Source organism: Sycon ciliatum, chromosome 6 (genome assembly GCF_964019385.1).
Source record: "Sycon ciliatum chromosome 6, ocSycCili1.1, whole genome shotgun sequence".
NCBI lineage: Eukaryota > Metazoa > Porifera > Calcarea > Leucosolenida > Sycettidae > Sycon > Sycon ciliatum.
The window spans coordinates 14,916,435-14,934,954 of NC_088648.1; the positions used below are offsets into that span (position 1 = coordinate 14,916,435).

Genomic DNA, 18,520 nt, shown 5'->3' on the forward strand with positions numbered 1-18,520 from the left:
TTGCAGCACTGCACAACACCTCATCCACAGCCCATTTGCTGTGTGGATTCAACCATTGAACACAGAACCATTGAACACACAACCATTGAACACACAACCAGTGAACACACAACCAGTGAACACACAACCATTGAACACACAACCATTGAACACACACAACCATTGAACACAGAACCATTGAACACACAACCAGTGAACACTCAACCAGTGAACACAGAACCATCAAATACACAACCATTGAACACTCAACCATTGAACACAGAACCATTGGAGCAAGCATGCTGCACTACACTCACCAGGAACGAGTACAGCCGATGACCCAGGACGGGCAGAAAGCACATTGCAACACCGAGCAGCAGCGACAGCCAGAACTGAGCGGACGGTAGCAGGTGCGTGTGCACGGCTATGTCGTAGAGCAGCGTGGGGAACAGTGAGTAAGCGCCACTGGGAGCGTAGAGTACGGCGACGAAGGTAAACCACACGAGTACACTCAGGGCTATCACACAGAAGTTCAGTCCTGTCCAGTGGTATGTATCCAACGATACCTGGTGGACAGAAAGACAGAGAGAGAGAGAGAGAGACAGACAGACAGACAGACAGACAGAGACAGAGAATGAGTGCGTGCACGAGACTGAGAGAGAGGCGGTGTGTGTGTGTGTGTGTGTGTGTGTGTGTGTGTGTGTGTGTGTGTGTGTGTGTATGTGTGTATGTGTGCGGGCGCATTGTCCGTGAGTGTAACGGTATATGCATGCACAAGTGAGCATAGTACAGAATGTGCATGGACTTCAAAAAGTGTATGTAGGGTTCCGTGTGCATGCGTGCATGCGTACCAGTACATCCAGTGTGTGCACCAGACTCAGCCATGCGTATGTACAAAGTCATGTAGTTGAGTGTGAGTGCAAGTATTGGTTGAGATGCAGGGGCGTAGCACCCGCTCCGGCCGGTCCGGCTTTGGCCGGACCACTTTTTCGCCCGACCACAACCACCATAGTAAAACAATGCCAAAAGTGCCCAGAATTTAGGATTTTGCACCCTAATTTCAAAAATATTCCGGGGGGCCATCCCCTGGAGCCCCCCCCCCCCCTTGACCGCCAACAGCCAACAGCGGTACTACGCGCCTGAGATGCAAACAGCTCTGCTAGCAGCAACACACACCAGTAGCTTTGGGTTTTTTAGCTTAGGTTCTTACTTCCTGGTTTCACGTGATTAGCCCAATTGGTGTTGTGAATAAATCCGTTCTCAAGCAATACATATACCGTAGTGACTCACATAAAGGCCCATACGCTTATGAGTGAGTTTTTGCGCTATTTGCTATTTTTTGCGGGTCGTTTTGTCTCGCACATAGGCGCATGCGCTTGAGTTGCTAGTGTACCGGTACCATGCATAATTATGCACATAGTGCAATACCGCAATGCACATTGAACTATGTGAATATGGTGTTTTTGTGGTGTCTGTTTGTCGCGGGATGTACTGCATTTAGGTTCACTTATAAGCCCATGCGCTTATTTGTGAGGGTGCGCTTATGCCCGGACATAGGCACATGCTCTTATATGCGCGTCACTACGGTACATGACGCCAGTAGCAATGTTGAGAATCCTACTCTTACCTGTACGTTGACAACCATGACGAGAAGACCGGACGCGGCCGTTCCAAACACGTAGAGCGAGTCGGCCTGCTTGCCGTCTGCCTCGACGGCCTCCTCAAACGACAGGTGCGTCACGAAGTACACCACCGTGGATACAAAGATGCCGCGGAACAGACTGCGAAAGAACACCGTCCGGTTGAAGAGCAGGTTCTGCTGGCCCGGAATGTACAGTCTCGGGTAGCGCAGGCACAACATCTCGCTGACATCCTGCATAGGGAAACAAGAACAAAATTTAATTGATTTGAACAAGAGCATATGCACCATGAGTGTGTAAATCAAGAATACCCTCCTACTGTCGCGAAAGAAATGATTCGAGGTACGAGTATGAAAAGTGTGCAAGCAATTTATTGGTCCAGCATATTATTATAAAAACACTCCAGAGAACATATTATTTTCTTGATTTCATTATAATCCCTGGAAGGGAAATGGACCACACCTGGAAGAACTGCAATACCAGGGTGATCCGTGGAGAGGGTGAAGCAAGCTTCGAGCCACTCTCCAACGAGCAAAAATACATTTGATCAAATGTTGACATATAGCCAACATATCAGCGATCAAACTGATAAGAACAGATACTACACTTGATCTTAGCCAAAAGGCCGAGAAGCGATAACCTTCACCTCCCATGCTCTTTTCCTTTGTCTGAAATCCTTCTCTAGTGTCTACATTCACACTTTCATAGCATGGTGTCACTATACTACAAGATTAGGCCGTACAACTACCCAGAAGGGTACCAGAACGAGTATAATACGCCACGACATCCCGTGCGAGTACCCATACGCCATGTCACCATAGCAACACCATTCCCACAGGGGAATACCCTGTTGTCATGTGGCAAAATCATCCCAGGTACCAAGTAGAAAGATAACGTCGGCAGAATGGTGTAACTCGCTTCAACTAATGAACACCTTGGTCCATTGGAAGTTTACAGCATAGTTTCACTAGTTTGCCATCTCTACTATGATACGTGATCAGGGTATGCCAAATTGGCTACTACGAGTTGTACTACTGCAGTTGGTACCAGTTCTCGGCAATCCCCCATCATGATGACAGGACCGATGTATAGAGCTATTGCATATCTATCACATGACGACCCGGAACAGCCATGTTGGTTCCCCAGTCAACCCCGGACTCACACTTTGTGTCAAAAGCCTGCTCCCGGCAGACTGTCCGGCTGCAGCAAACAACTGCTCTCCAAGACCACTATCCTGTGTGGAGAATGTGAAATGGTCACCATGGTATCAGGCATCTATGAATCTCCCAGTATGGGTCACGTGATGTTGTCCATCTTGCACCCACTGTCTACACAGCATGATCACTTTCTAGTTTCTACACACACTTTTTAAAAGTCACATGATAAAGTTGTGAGACCATTCTATTGCAGTCCCTGAAGTCATTGGCGACCATTGCACATTCTACACAGAGGATAGTGGTCTTAGAGAGCAGTTGTTTGCTGCAGCCTGACAGTCTGCCGGGAGCAGGCGTTTGACCGAAAATGAGTTACTGTTGACAGCACTATTCAAAACATGTCGCTTGAGTTGGAACATTCCTGCAGCTTTGCATGCCAGTGCAGTGGTCACGGTGCACAAGAGAGGCTGCTCTCTGGATGATCACTCGTCGTTGAACAGGGGCGTAGCCGCCGCTCCGGCCGGTCCGGCTTTGGCCGGACCACTTTTTTGCCCGACCACGACCACCATAGTAAAACATTGCCAAAAGTGCCCAGAATGCCGGATTTTGCACCTTAATTTCAAATAAATTCTGCGGGGGACATCCCCCCGGACTCCCCCCCCCCCCTGGCCGGACCACCGCCGTTGGCGGTGCTACGCGCCTGTTGAAGCTCTATCAATTGTCACTGTGCATGCTGTGTCCACAGTAGCAGTGTTGTGGGTTGGTATTAGAGAGTTTGCACGTGACGACGTTTCGCAGCGTTCGACGGATCAGGCAACAACGGAAAAGGCAAAAGAAATTTGTCGATACAGAGCTTGCGCAAAAGTGGGAAAGTCAAGTACTTAGTTTCTCAGAGCACGGGAAATAAGTCAGACATGCCCACACGCTCAGTGTACGACAGTATGCAGGTGTCGTACACTGCTGCATGACAGTACGGTGATTGCAACGAAACTTATTTTTGCTGTTGATCTTTTTTTTGTCAAAAGTTGTTCAAACGCAAAACAACCAACTGAAGAAAAAATGCAACTGAAGACTATTTTTCTTTGGTTTATTATAATCCCTGGAAGGGAAATGGACCACACCTGGAAGAACTGCAATACCAGGGTGATCCGTGGAGAGGGTGAAGCAAGCTTCGAGCCACTCTCCAACGAGCAAAAATACATTTGATCGAATGTTGACATATAGTCAACATATCAGCGATCAAACTGATAAGAACAGATACTACACTTGATCTTAGCCAAAAGGCCGAGAAGCGATAAATTTCACCTCCCAAGCTCTTTTTCTTTCTACAAATTCAAACTACAGTGTCTCTACTACCTCTTCCACACAAACACACAACATACTAACCCAGAACACTCACAGAAACAACCACACAACACCCAAAGACACTGAAACAAGAAAGTCTAAACCACGTCTTCACTGGAACGGCGTTGACTGGTCGCTAGGGCGACAAAGAACACAACATGGCCGAACTAACCCAGCATTCAGCTGACAACAAAATACATCACACAGACATAAAGCAGGACCAAACTGAGGAGGTCAATGGAGATTGTTGTCAGCAGCAACCACGAGACACCGTAAGAAGGAACCACGGGTGTGTGTGTGTGTGTGTGTGTGTGTGTGTGTGTGTGTGTGTGTGTGACCTCGGTAGCCTAATCGGTAGGGCACTGTCCCGGAGAGACAGTGGTGCTGGGTTCGAATTCTGCTCGTGGATCCTTCTTTCGCAACACCACAAAGCCGGTGGAAGATCAACAGAACGGACGCAATGAACACAATCTTCTCCACTACATCACACTAACATAATTGCTCGCGCCCCGCGATCGTACCTATTCGCCAGCTAAGCTCAGGTACGTGGGGTTTCCTAGCCGTGTCTCCTCACTTGCCTGGGGCTTGCCTAGCTAGCTAGTCACTGACAAACAAACAAACACGGGCTTGTCAGGCGGAAAGAAAGACTAGTACTAGTGACAAGAAAGACAGAAAGGTGATGGGTAGTTGTTAGGTCCGCGACTTTTCTTTCGCTCGACTTCAACGTCACTTTTTGATCAACTTGATATCAAACACAAGCGATGGTTTTCGCTGATCCGGGCTCATATAGAGTACAACACTTGTCAAGATCGGCACGAAAATCACCTGGTGTAATCGGATTTGTCGTACAAGGTTCCCACAAAAATCTGCCGTGATTTGGTTGTTGTATAATTTTCGACCGATTTTAGTGTTTTCACGTGGTGAAGAGGCAGCCAACTAATCACTGACGGCTTTTCACCATTACAGGAGAGAGCGTCGATGCTGGCTGTAGTGGTTCGCTAATAGACACCATCCTTTTCAGCATTTTCGCTCGGTATTAAAGTTAGCTCAAGTAAAAAAGATCTCATTTCCGCTCAATCGTCTACTACGGTCTAGCACGGCTGTGTACCACGTGTGTACATAGACAGGCTGCAACACAGTCGGCTGATTTCATGTCAGAGTTTGAGCATGCACATTTGCTTTGAAAAAAGCAAGCCACCAAAGTTATAGGCGATTCACCCGACAGGCACTTGGGATTCTCTTTACTTTTGGTTCAGGTTTTTACCGTACCGTTTCTATGGTTGTAGCCAATGAGCGACGTTCCCGCGGTGGCCTTGATGAGCCGATAAAGCCCGTGGTCAATGGATACGGAAAAATACGGTAGCAATAAAGCCCGTCGTCAATGGCACCCCGTACTCTGTCAGCCTAGCTCTGCAGGGGTCTGTGGCAGTTTTTCGTTGTCAGCTCAGTTCACATCTCACATTCGACTGTGAACATGCTCTGGTACATGGTATACGGTACCTGAAAACAGCCTGTCCAAAAACGGCAACATGAAAAGCCGGTGTCGACACATCGTGGTCAGTTTTCAACTCAACTTCTTGTTGTCGTGAGTGGAGAAGACATTTTACGATAGTTGTGAATAAGCGAAAGAGCATGCACCTATCTATCTGCTAAGAAACAAGCTGAAATAAGTGGCAAACATCGCGATCAGTTTTCCCCTTTCTGTTCTACATGTACTAAAAAAGGAGTTGACGAGTTGCCGAACCTTTCTGATGATTTTGAGGAAGCGAAAGGTCATGGACCAAGGATCATCCCATCCATGAGAAGCGGACGGAGCTGAAACTCACAAGCTGAAGGAGCTGAAACTCACAAGCTGAATCCACCACGTACCCGACCACCACCCCTATACATGTCTTGCTTTTATACCAGAAAGGCGAAAGACAAAACCTGAAACACCATCATAGAGGTCTGGCAGGACTTTTCGCCTTCATCAAGGCCTCGTGCGTACGGCCGCGGGCGCAGGCCTCGGCGCTACGCGCCTTGGCCTGCGCCCTTGGCCGTACGCACTCGGCCTTGATTCAGCCGTAAAGTCCTGCCAGACCTCTATGATTGTCTACTTAATAGAGCCCTGCTCAATGAGCAAGGGCTAAAGAAAAATTCATTTGAAGATTCCTTCAATGTCCACCTCCACGGAAATCTTTAGTAAAAGGCGAAAGATTTATTCGTGGTTGAAGGTAAACCAGAGTATGAACTTCACAAGATTCCAGACAAGCTATTTACTACATGCTGTTCTTTAGGGCCAATAGTTACGGAATAGGTTTGGCCGCAGGCACCATACTATACTGAATAATGCAATCAAAAAATCTCTGCCTGGAGTGCGAGTCAGCTGTTTTTCAAATAAGCAAAAACACCAAGCGTAACTGTGGCAACATCCTAGTCGACGAGCAACGAGTTGCCATGGCAACATCAAATACAATCTCAAGTTCTGGTATCCACACCTGCAATCCTGACTTTAGCTAGCGTACTAGTTATTGATCAGCACGGCGAGACTGAAAAATACCACTGAAAACAAGAATCTAGAGCCCAGAAAAAAGGCAACAGGTACAAATTAAAAATATGTCCCATCCATCTGAAATTTTCCAAGGCGACTTCAACGAGCATTTTCAAGAAACGAAACAAGCCCTTCTTCAACTAGAACGTGATTGAAGTGTAGTTGCCTTTTCTTTGTGTAGCATGCTCAGTGTCAATACGAAAACACTCTCCAGTAGGCTACAGTCCCGCTGTGGATAAACTGCACATGTACAGATGTGTTCGGCGAAATTCAACCCAGAGTGCATTTTTGGCGCCCTCAACTTTCCGCCCATTGACGCCCTGGAAGTGGTACGAATGCGGCTGGACGTACTCATGTGCACATACAGTGATGTAATCGGAACTCTTTCAGGACACCAGTTTTGCACTTTGGGCTGGATTTCAAAGAGCACAAACTGTACATATAGGCGATTCACACGACAGGCACTTGCACGTTTTACAGCGAGTGATTCACGAGAAAAGTGACTGTGTGGATTCACATGGCTGCACTTGACGACAGGCACATTTGCATTTTTGAATGATTCACCCACCAGTTGCCATGGGTATTTCAAATTTTCAAAACACACATACCGGTACATTAAAATTATCATCACGTTGAAAAGAGCCGTGTCAAAAATCAAGCCTTGTTTCGCGCTTTTCGGTGTAAATGTACTCGTGTCCACCACGATTATCGTGAAAGTGGGCCCCCAGCTCGCTTGCACTTTTTCAGCCACTGTTCTCGTTCACAGGTGAAATACCATAGCAATGGTCCGGTGCACGTGGATTTGCCTGTCGATTTGCCTGTCGTGTGAATCGCCTATAAGTATTGTACATGTCATTGTGTCGAGGCTTTTGTTGCTATGCATTTGCAGAAGAAGATATTCCATTGAAGTGAGGTTATTCTGCTGGAGCTGCAGAACCTCCATCAGTCAATCCTCGGTAGTATAGTGGTAAGTATCTCCGCCTGTCACGCGGAAGACCCGGGTTCGATTCCCGGCCGGGGAGGACATTTCTTTTTTGACTTTTTTTCTATAGCAGGGTAAAGGGGAGAGAAGAGTCTGTCTGGCATGATATGAAGAAAGAGTCTGGCAGACCGAAAATGGATAGAGCAAGTTTATCTCTGTGCTTTCCTTGCCTTTGACCACATGCAACTGACTTCTTTTAGTTAGTAGGAGCCGTGGTTGGCTCTGGCCATCCCGGCAAGAAAGCTGCAGATATGCCTGTTCGACTGGTGAATTAAACCATACCATAATAGGCATGCACTTATCGGTTCCTCAAGGCCAATCTCTGAAGGTAAGGACAGCTGTACATAGCAACAATTTCTATGCTTTGCGCGATCCAGACAAGCCCACCATTGGGTTTTCAATTCGGAATCCCACTCTTTCTTTGATTTCAATTGAAAGTTGGCTCACGGATGAGCCTTCAAAAATTGCAAAGCCGACTATGTTTCAAGTCGTCAATGCGGGATATTGGGAAAAGTTTTCAACTAGCAATAACCACGCCTCGGTTGGACCTCATTGGCTATGGTACTACCACTGCGCAAAGCTGATTTCCTAACCATCATCTTCAAACACATATACCTCAACAGAACACAGTGCAAGTCATCGCAAAAGTCTCTCACTCACTACAAGATTTCCAGAACAGCTTTAGTGCACCCGTCGGCCCGCGCGATCACATTTTTACCATCGAAGAATACAACTTCAAGGCTCGGCGTTTCACCACATCGGTCATGATTCCTGCCGAACATTGCCATGGCAACTGTCTGTAACCTCCATAAGGCCACAATGTACTACAGTCCATTTCAAAACTATAGACGCGTAGGGTTTTTGAAATATTTCAAATTTGGCTGGAGCTTTTTGAGAATAGTTTTCGGAATATTGCTCAGGTCCGCTCCACAATTACTCTCATATCGTTTCTAAACGATTGGATAACAGATGCCCAATTTGGAAAAAAATTATGCACAAAGTGATCACAGATTTTATGTGGCATAGATGCTGGCAAGAGTCCATAAACAAGAGTATGCAACTGTGATCTCTTTTCTATGGGCCAGATGCGCGGCGCGCTGCCTTCATTACATCATTCAGCTCCAGTCCGCGCCCTGCGGAAAATCAAACACCGCGCTTTCCCTCTGGTTTGAAATGGACTTGTGTACGGAACTTCATGCGCCAAACTTTAGAGATTGGATAGGTACTGGAACGAATTGAGCAAACACGGATGGGCTCGTACGAGAAATTGTGAGTTTGAATGCATGCTTTCAGAGCGTGATGAAGGCAAGTTACGTAATGAAGGCAGCGCGCCGCGCACTGATGCATAACCACAGTTGCATACTCTTGTTTATGCACTCTTGATGCTGGCATAACGGTTTTTGCCAAGGTACGTGTCTATAGTTTTGAAATTGACTGTACAGTCCATTTCAAAACTATAGACGCGTAGGGTTTTCGAAATATTTCAAATTTGGCTGGAACTTTTTGAGAATAGTTTTCGGAATATTGCTCAGGACCGCTCCACAGTTACTCTCATGTAGTTTCTAAACGATTGGATAACAGACACCTAATTTAGAAAATTTTATGCACAAAGTGATCACAGATTTTATGTAGTATAGATGCTGGCATAACGGTTTTTGCCTAGGTACGCGTCTATAGTTTTGAAATTGACTGTAGTATTCTATTCATCACGATTCATCACGAAACCTCGCCGTGGTATGGGATCAAGTTTCATACGGATTTTTTCATACCGTTTTCCATTTTTCTCTTCATTTATTTTGTACAGGGGCTGCGCGAACGCAAACCCCCACTACCATAAATTGTGCACCCGAGTTTCCCACGTTTGGGGAAATCGCAAGCCTCAGCCCCAACGGAGTGCAGTGGAGGGGCCTCATCCTGAGGGAGCCGCCTTCTTGATCACGGCGTCCCCTGTGCCAGGTAAGTATGACTTTACACTGCTTTCCTACAACAGACTAGAACGGCTACTGACTACAGTGTCAATCATCACAACACCTCTCTCGTAGTCGCATTCTCCTCTTCTCACTATCGCACGCATATTGAAACTAGTCAGCAACAGCCACCGTATCAGTCAACACCTCGTCCAGGTCCAGACATTTCCCTTTCATCCTCAACACATCTTTCGACATTACACTATCTCCATGGTAACCAATATCCCACAATACGAAAATTAATGTTTGTGTGCGCGCATGACACTATAAATTTCCTTCAAATCCCCACAGTAAATACAAGACAGAGCGTAAGCCAGCCCTACTGCACACAGCACAACTAGGCATCAGCCTGTCCTCCGTCGAGCAAGCATATTCTCTGTTCAATTCATTAACAGTACATGTAGGACAGTGGACCTCCAGGTGACGTAAAGAGCACTACTTTATAGTTTAGGAACACTTACGCAAGGTCAAATGACTATGAAAGAATAGACGATGAGAATGTTTTTACATATGACGTTAGGAGAAAGGTACTATAATAGTGTGATACATCCAGGATATTTACAACAGAAAACATTAAACAATTTGTGGCTGCAAAATGTTACCTTATTGAGTTGACCCCAAAAAGTCAAACTACTTTTTGAATACTTTCTACAATTTTATTATAATCCCTAGAAGGGAGATGGACCACACCTGGAAGAACTGCAATACCAGGGTGATCCGTGGAGAGGGTGAAGCAAGCTTCGAGCCACTCTCCAACGAGCAAAAATACATTTGATCGAATGTTGACATATAGTCAACATATCAGCGATCAAACTGATAAGAACAGATACTACACTTGATCTTAGCCAAAAGGCCGAGAAGCGATAACTTTCACCTCCCACGCTCTTTTCCTTTCTACAAATGCAAACTACAGTGTCTCTACTACCTCTTCCACACAAACACACAACACACTAACCCAGAACACACACACAAACACCCACACAACATCCAAAACACTGAAACAAGAAAGTTGAAACCATATCTTCACTGGAACGGCGTCGACTGGTCGCTAGGGCGACAGAGTACAGTAAAACCTGTGACTACCGACCACCCCTTGGTGCCAGCAAAAGCGGTCTTTAGTACCAGGTGGTCTTTAGTTAGTGGTTTGCACCGCGTGACCATATATGGATCCCATTATATGATATGTATGTCAAAATGCAGCTAATACAATTCCCCGGGACTTGCGCAATGTCATTCTTATTTCAGTTCAACCAACACTTCGAGAGAAAGATGGAGAGATGGATAGAGACAGAGAGAGAGAGAGAGAGAGAGAGAGAGAGAGAGAGAGAGAGAGAGAGAGAGAGAAGATTTTTTTGCAGACTTCAAATTCAGCTGCTACTTCTGAAGCCAGGAGTCAAACGTTCCCTGGGGAAGTTTCGTTTTGCGCTGGGCTCCAAATTTGTTCATGCGATCAATCGTACCGACTGTCCTTCTTGTGACTCCTCGATTGCTTGAACGCGATCCTTCAGCATCAGGACCTTGTGGTGCTGCTTTTTTTCTGGATTCCTTGATGCCATCGTCGATCCGTCTGTGTGACTGGGGTGACAGAGCCGCCCAGTCTTCGTTTCTCCTCCGAGTAGTAATATCGATCAGAGAGCGCTTTGCATGCGCTCTCCAAGACGTTTCCTATCATGTTTATTCTTGAAAGCGCTTGAAATTTTGACAAGTGTAGTGCAGTCCACACCGACTCCACAGTCAAAATTACCTGCGTTCATTTGTTCAGCTGTAGTATCGAAAGATTCCATTCAGGACCATAGAAAATCAGCAAAATTTCAAGAAGGAGCTTCGAGCAACATTTGATTTCCCACATCGCGGTCGCTAGTTACGGGTCAAAAATCGTCTTTGGGACAAGAAAAGGCGGTCGCTGGTCGCGTTCAGCAGGTAGTCGCTAGTCACAGTGTATTTTGAATGTGAGACTTTCCGTGCCTGGCGAAGTGGTCGGTAGTACCAGGCTGGTCGCTAGTCACGGTGGTCTTTAGTTACAGGTTTTACTGTACACAATATGGCCGAACTAATACACCCATACCAACACAAAATACCCTAGCTACAACCGGTAGCATTTAGCTGATAACGAAAACACATCACATGCATAATGAAGCACCGAAATGAGAAGGTCAATGGAGAGTGTTGTCAACAGCAACCAGGAGAGACAAAACCAGTGTATTTTTCGTGGGAGATCTACAGGACGGACCCAAGGGACACAATCTTCTCAACTACATCACACTTACATGAAGAGGACAACATTCGTCAAGATTGGCGCGAAAATCACCTGGTGTAATCTGAGTTGTCGTCAAGCTAACAAATCCGCGATGATAGATAGGTGTCGTGTGATTTCCTCTAAGTATCGCGCGACTCGTCAATACTTGGCCAAAACATCGGCCGAATTTTAGTGCTTGCACGTGGTGGAGCGGACACCCAACCAATCACTGACAGCTGCCCCCATACAGGAGAGAGCATCGGTGCAGACCGTAAACTGGCTGTATTGGATCGCTACCGGACACCTGTCCTTTCAGGATTTTCACTCGACAGCTCGTGAACGAAAAAAGGTTTCATTTCCGCTCTAGTGTCCACTACGATCTCGCACGGCTGTGTATCACAGTTGCGCATAAACAGGCTATAATTATGAGAAGTCTGTAGCTAATGCGACAGAGTCGGCCGATTTCATGTCTGAGTCGGAGAACTTTCGCTTTTGAAAAAGAAAGTAACTCCGGCGGCCCCTCGCACAGAAGTTGAACTGTACCAGCTGACTAGGGTCGTGATCTTTTGGTTGGATCCTATGGATCTAGATCCAGAGGATCCACTCGATCTGCAGTGGTCGATTGGTCGAATCCCGATCCAGTCAACCGTGCCCCGGGAGCAGGGTTGACTGGATCCATCAAATTCATTTTTGCCAAAACAAGGCATTTTAACCTGTTTGGCAGGTAACAATCATTGATATACGCATGTAGTACACATATGCGTGGAAAAGCGGTGCACCATGCGCACGAAACTGGAGTAGTTTGATTCAGATCTGACAAAACGATCACAGCCTATAGTCTGTTTCAAAAAGATTTACAATCAGGTTTGGGTCTTAAAAAGTATGAAGATAAGGGAAATTTGGACAACAAAGTACATAGAATGGCTTGTTAGGACACGGCAAATTGTTCTGTGAAGGTTTCGGAACAATTGGATCAGCCGTTAAGGAGTTAGAATTTCGGCCAGGTTTCCGGCCTTTCCCCATGGTTTACAATTTGCCCAGGAAGCCAGTATCGATTTTTTATCAAAACCCACGATTTATCCTTTCCTTTTTGGCCTTGTGGTTATGAATGCTGTCTGCTGACCATGAAGTTGTGAGTTCAAATCCCACCCTATCCTCAAGTCAAACTTTTTCCTTCATTGTTTTGGTGATCAAGCTGGTACATGTACAAGACAAAGAAGATGGCTGCACCAAACGACTTGTTGTCGTTGGAGCCCGCGCTTCCTGCCCAACTGACTGACACTTGACTGGCTCACGCCATGTGAACACACCCACAACACTGCAATGGTGTGAGTGAATATGGAAGTCATCGCGGTGTAGCTTTTTGAGATTTATTCTAGTATTTCAAGATCGCCAATTTGAATTTAGCAGTCAACGCCGTCTTCTATCAGCGTTCACAAGCGTCTGCTTTTCTCAAAATGTCGTCGAAGTCACACGGATAGCTTTGCCAAGTCATGGCCTTGGGAATGAGTCCGTGTCGATGTCGTTTTCGTCACACGGTGAGTAAATTGCATCGCAGCTCAAAGAAATTATTTTGGTCACAAAACGAATTGGGACCCATGCCGCTCGTCAACATTTACAACACCTTCGTTTCGACATGTCCTCTCTGACTCCATTATCAATACGAGGAAGAACTCGTTTGTTGTAAACCAGACGACAGACCATGACTGTATCAATTTTTCCTGCTTTCGCGCGGAATATTTCTTCGAGTTCACAGTGAGTTTTTCCAGGCAGCGCTCGAGTGCTCCTACGGTAAGACGCCAAACTCCGCGGGCGATCGCCAGGATTGCAAATCTTTTTGAAACGGACTGTAAACAAATACAGTCTTTTTCTCTTTTCTTTGGTAATTAATTGAGCCCTGCTCATTGAGCAAGGGCTAAAGAAAAATTCATTTGAAGACTCCTTCAATGTCCACCTCCACGGAAATCTTTAGTAAAAGGCGAAAGATTTATTCGTGGTTGAAGGTAAACCAGAGTATGAACTTCACAAGATTCCAGACAAGGTATTTATTACATGCTGTTGTTTAGGGTCAGTAGTTACGGAATGGGTTTGGCCCTCAGATATCCTACTAGACTCAAGAATGAAATCAAACATCTCTGTCAGGAGTGTGAGTCAGCTGTTTTTCAAATAAGCAAGAGCATCAAGCGTAACTGTGGCAACACCCTCGCCGGCCAGAACCAAGTTTCCACGGCAACAGCCATTTACAATCTCAAGTTTGGATATCCGCACCTGCAATCCTGACTTCAGCTGTCATACTAGTTATTGATCAGGATTGCATGACTAACCAGATGAAAGGCAACTGGAGGTACAAATATGTCCCAATCTCCCATGCATCTGAGATTTTTCCAAAGCTACTACAACGGGCATTTTCAAAAAACGAAACACGCCTTCTTCAACTATAACGTGATTGAAGTGAAGCTACCTTTTCTTCTTTGTGTAGCACACTCAGTGTCAATACGTAAACACTGTACAGTAGGTCACAGTCCCGGCGCTGTGGATAAACTGCACATGTACAGTTGCGCTTAAACGGCCTTTGCCGCCCAGGAAGTGGTGCGAATGCAGAGCTGGACGTACACATGTACAAATACAGTGATGTAATCGGAACTCTTTCAGGACACCAGTTTTCGGGCTTTGGGCCGGATTTCACAGAGCGCAACTGTACTTGGTGAACGTGTGTCCAGGCTTTTTTGCTACTCATTTGCAGAGGAAGATATTGCACGCAAGTGACGATATTGTGCTGGAGCTGCACAGCTTCTGACAGTCAATCCTCGGTAGTATAGTGGTAAGTATCTCCGCCTGTCACGCGGAAGACCCGGGTTCGATTCCCGGCCGGGGAGGACATTTCTTTTTTTCTTCAAAGTAAAGCAGAGTAAAAAAGGGAGAAAGAGTCTGGGAGGCCGAAACTGGATAGAGCAAGTCTCAGCGACTTCTCTCCCCCTCCCATCCAAACAAAAGTACTAGTACCGTATTTTACCGGTTGTAAGTCGACCCCGGTTATAAGTCAAAAACAAAAGTACTAGTACCGTATTTTACCGGTTGTAAGTCGACCCCGGTTATAAGTCGACCCCCCTATCTGAAGGTCTCAATTCTACGTTTTAAAGTTTTCACCCAAAGAAGCACTACTAACCACCTCCTGCTACTAACACATCAACAAATCATGTAAACATTCCTCATTGGAGGATATAACGTCCCAATCCTTGAAAAAGGCCAATAAACTGGCAAAAATGTGTAAACATGATGCACTCGTACCGATCGTGCATGCAGTGCAGGTCATTTTGTGTAAGATACTGATAGTTCCCGGTTATAAGTCGAATCCCGGTTGTAAGTCGACCCCCACCCTTTCTCCTTCTATTTTAAGTCGTAAAAGGTCGACTTACAACCGGAAAAATACGGTAAGTACTTTCCATCGTCATGATTGAGACAACTAGATACTGCACGAATAGCACCAAGAGTACAGTCATACCCCCCCCCCCCCACGAGTGTGCAACTCCAGCTCTGGGGTCTGCGGCGGCAGAACTTCACATCATGTAATGAACCCGTACACAATATTTTCACTCTGTGCATGATTGATAGAGTGTTGTATGCAACTCGCGTCACATGACAAACCCACGAGTGTGCAACTCCAGCTCTGGGGTCTGCGGCGGCAGAACTTCACATCATGTAATGAACCCGTAGACAATATTTTCACTCTGTGCATGATTGATAGAGTGTTGTATGCAACTCAGCTTTGTAGGTTCAACTCTCTTGTGGTCACTTTGCACAGTTTGCCAACGTAACCTTTCTGCGTCATGTCATGTGACGCGAAGTTCTGCCATCGCCTTGCTTCGTAGCACTAGACACCCTTAGCAAACAACGTTATGTTGTAACGGTATTACCGTAAGGGGGAAAATACCGTGATTCGGGCTCGACCTTTAGCAAGATGCACGCTATTTTTAGTTCGCTGTTGCCACGAGAATAGCTTTTAGTTCGCGCTGTACAACCATTTATGTCACCATATACGCGACACAAGGTGAACTGCGTACGGACTGTGCAATATTTGGCGAAAGAACGTTACCGTTGGTCACAACGATAAATCAGCCCCCATAACGTTTTTACGCTGCAGCTTCAACGCTATTTGGGTGATCAAGGTACGAGTACCGTAAAAAATAGCGTTACCGTTGTATGCTAAGAGTGTCTACTGTATAGAGATTGTGCGGACAGTTGCACATTGTGGGATACGTACTCTTGATAGCACAGAACTGCCACAAGGACTGCCACAAGAAAAGGTTCACTTCTTCCCTTCGTTTATATTGTACAGGGGCTGCGCGAACGCAAACCCCCACTACTATAAATTGTGCACCCGAGTTTCCCACGTTTGGGGAAATCGCAAGCCTCAGCCCCAACGGAGTGCAGTGGAGGGGCCTCATCCTGAGGGAGCCGCCTTCTTGATCACGGCGTCCCCTGTGCCAGGTAAGTATGACTTTACACTGTTTTCCTACAACAGCCTAAGATCTGCAACCCACTACAGTGTCCATCATTATGACACCTCTCTCATAGTCGCATTCTCCTCTTCTACCTATCGCACGCATATTAAAACTAGTCAGCAACAGCCACAGCAACAGCCCATACCTTGTACAGATCCAGACATTTCCCTTTCATCCTCAACAAGTCTTTCGACCACACACTATCTCTATGGTAACCAACATCCCAAAATATGAAATGCGCGCGCGCATGACACAATACACTTCCTTCAAATTCCACAGTAAATACACGACCCAGCGTAAACCAGCCCTACTTCACAGAGCACAACTATACCCATCAGCCTCTCTTCAGTCGAGCAAGCATGTTCTCTGTTCAATTCGTTGACAATACATGTACGACACTGAACAATCAGTTTAGAATGTACAGCTCGGGGATATTAAAATCACTGCTTTTATACCTCAGGAACACGTTTGACTGTGAGAGAATAGGCTGGATCTTAAAAAAAAACTTTGTCTGATGTCAGAAGAAAAGATATAGTTATCGCAGGTAGACTGCACCAGAAGAAGTTAGAAAACTTCTTGAATACTTTCCATAATTTGATTATAATCCCTGACAGGGAAATGGACCACACCTGGAAGAACTGCAATACCAGGGTGATCCGTGGAGAGGGTGAAGCAAGCTTCGAGCCACCCTCCAGGGAGCAAAAATACATTTGATCGAATGTTGACATATAGCCAACATATCAGCGATCAAACTGATAAGAACAGATACTACACTTGATCTTAGCCAAAAGGCCGAGAAGCGATAACTTTCACCTCCCACACTCTTTTCCTTTCTATAAATTCAAACTACAGTGTCTCTACTACCTCTTCCACACAAACACACAACATACTAACCCAGAACACACACACAAACAACCAAAACACTGAAACAAGAAGGTTGAAACCATATCTTCACTGGAACGGCGTCGACTAGTTGCTAGGGCGACAGAGTATACAATATGGCCGATCTAATACACCCATACCAACACAAAACACCCTAGCTACAACCTGTAGTATATAGCTTATAAGGAAAACGCATCACACAGACATAATGAAGCACCGAAATGAGAAAATCAATGCAGAGGGTTGTCAACAGCAACCAGGAGACACGAAACCGGTGGATTTTCGTGGAAGATCAAAAGGACGGACACAAGGGGTAAAGCCTAGTTCACATTCGACGGGCGCGACGGGACGCGACGTAAGGATCGACGGGAAGCGACGGGACGGTCTGACGGCGTCCAATGTGAACACCAGGAACGGGAAGCGACGGGAAGAGTTGGATTGATCCAACTTTTCGTACCGTAGACGGGTGTAGACGGGGACGCAAGCGTACAAAACGGCTGCAATTCGAGTGTGAACAGGAGACGGCGACTACTCCCGATTCTTGTTTGGAAATCTTTAGCATTTCGAACACTGCGCTTCCCATGATAACTCACAGAATGGCTAGCACGACTTGAGTTGAATTTTAGCAATATAAGATCTCATGTCACTTATTGTATTTAGGGATAGTTCAGAGGCGTGACAGACAAAGTATTCTATCATTTCCTGGGGCTATTATTTGAATGCCACAACTTTCAGTGCTAATATTTTGGTCTTCATGAAAAACTGGTATTGTGAACTTGATTCCGCTTCTTTCAAGGAGAAATAATTGAAAAGAAGTCCCGAAAAACGAGAAATTAGGTCCGAAAGTCACCCCGTCACGGACCGTGCCGTATGACTCGCGCCGTTCGACATTGAACGTCGCAACGACTGCTGCATGTCGTGTCGTACGAATCGTACAGGATTTTACAGCTCACCCCAGCCCTCCCGACAAGCCCTTACGTCCCGTACCGTCGCCGTTGCGTCGAATGTGAACTAGGCTTAAAATCTTCTCCACTATATTGTACTAACATGTAGAGTACAAAATTCGTCAAGGTTGGCGCGAAGATCACTTGGTGTGAACCGAGTTGTCACACAAGGTACCGACAAACATGCGGCGATTTAATTGTTTATACGATTTGGTTGGTTTCTTTTATTTGAATTCGTTTTTCTGCCAAACATCGACTGGTCAATAGTTGGCCGAAAAGTTGGCCGATTTTCAGTGCTTGCACGTGGTGGAGCAGGCACCTAACCAATCACTGACGGCTTTTCACCATGACAACAGTGAC

The 18,520-nt window shown here is 46.0% G+C and overlaps 1 protein-coding gene and 11 non-coding genes across 13 annotated transcripts in view; 2 read left to right on the forward strand and 10 right to left on the reverse strand.

Annotated features, from left to right (window-relative positions):
• Positions 1-18,520, reverse strand: part of LOC135819454 (phospholipid-transporting ATPase ID-like) — a 69,142-nt gene that overhangs the window by 2,062 nt on the left and 48,560 nt on the right. For both annotated transcript variants that reach the window (XM_065332666.1, XM_065332667.1), the window contains exons 34-35: positions 1,607-1,852; positions 297-545 (exon numbers count right to left, since the gene is read on the reverse strand). In XM_065332666.1, coding sequence (XP_065188738.1) covers positions 297-545; positions 1,607-1,852 — 495 coding nt within the window. The remainder of the gene's footprint in view (positions 1-296; positions 546-1,606; positions 1,853-18,520) is intronic.
• On the reverse strand, positions 2,066-2,256 carry LOC135820361 (U2 spliceosomal RNA). The gene has a single exon (XR_010554090.1). It is a non-coding gene; the product is annotated as a U2 spliceosomal RNA (small nuclear RNA).
• On the reverse strand, positions 3,879-4,069 carry LOC135820358 (U2 spliceosomal RNA). The gene has a single exon (XR_010554087.1). It is a non-coding gene; the product is annotated as a U2 spliceosomal RNA (small nuclear RNA).
• Positions 6,222-6,344, reverse strand: LOC135820329 (U5 spliceosomal RNA). The gene has a single exon (XR_010554059.1). It is a non-coding gene; the product is annotated as a U5 spliceosomal RNA (small nuclear RNA).
• Trnad-guc (transfer RNA aspartic acid (anticodon GUC)) lies at positions 7,598-7,669 on the forward strand. The gene has a single exon. It is a non-coding gene; the product is annotated as a tRNA-Asp (tRNA).
• LOC135820306 (U4 spliceosomal RNA) lies at positions 8,072-8,211 on the reverse strand. The gene has a single exon (XR_010554036.1). It is a non-coding gene; the product is annotated as a U4 spliceosomal RNA (small nuclear RNA).
• LOC135820332 (U1 spliceosomal RNA) lies at positions 9,431-9,593 on the reverse strand. Its single transcript, XR_010554062.1, has one exon. It is a non-coding gene; the product is annotated as a U1 spliceosomal RNA (small nuclear RNA).
• On the reverse strand, positions 10,271-10,461 carry LOC135820345 (U2 spliceosomal RNA). The gene has a single exon (XR_010554075.1). It is a non-coding gene; the product is annotated as a U2 spliceosomal RNA (small nuclear RNA).
• Positions 13,730-13,849, reverse strand: LOC135820322 (U5 spliceosomal RNA). Its single transcript, XR_010554052.1, has one exon. It is a non-coding gene; the product is annotated as a U5 spliceosomal RNA (small nuclear RNA).
• On the forward strand, positions 14,637-14,708 carry Trnad-guc (transfer RNA aspartic acid (anticodon GUC)). Its single transcript has one exon. It is a non-coding gene; the product is annotated as a tRNA-Asp (tRNA).
• Positions 16,166-16,328, reverse strand: LOC135820338 (U1 spliceosomal RNA). The gene has a single exon (XR_010554068.1). It is a non-coding gene; the product is annotated as a U1 spliceosomal RNA (small nuclear RNA).
• LOC135820367 (U2 spliceosomal RNA) lies at positions 16,948-17,138 on the reverse strand. The gene has a single exon (XR_010554095.1). It is a non-coding gene; the product is annotated as a U2 spliceosomal RNA (small nuclear RNA).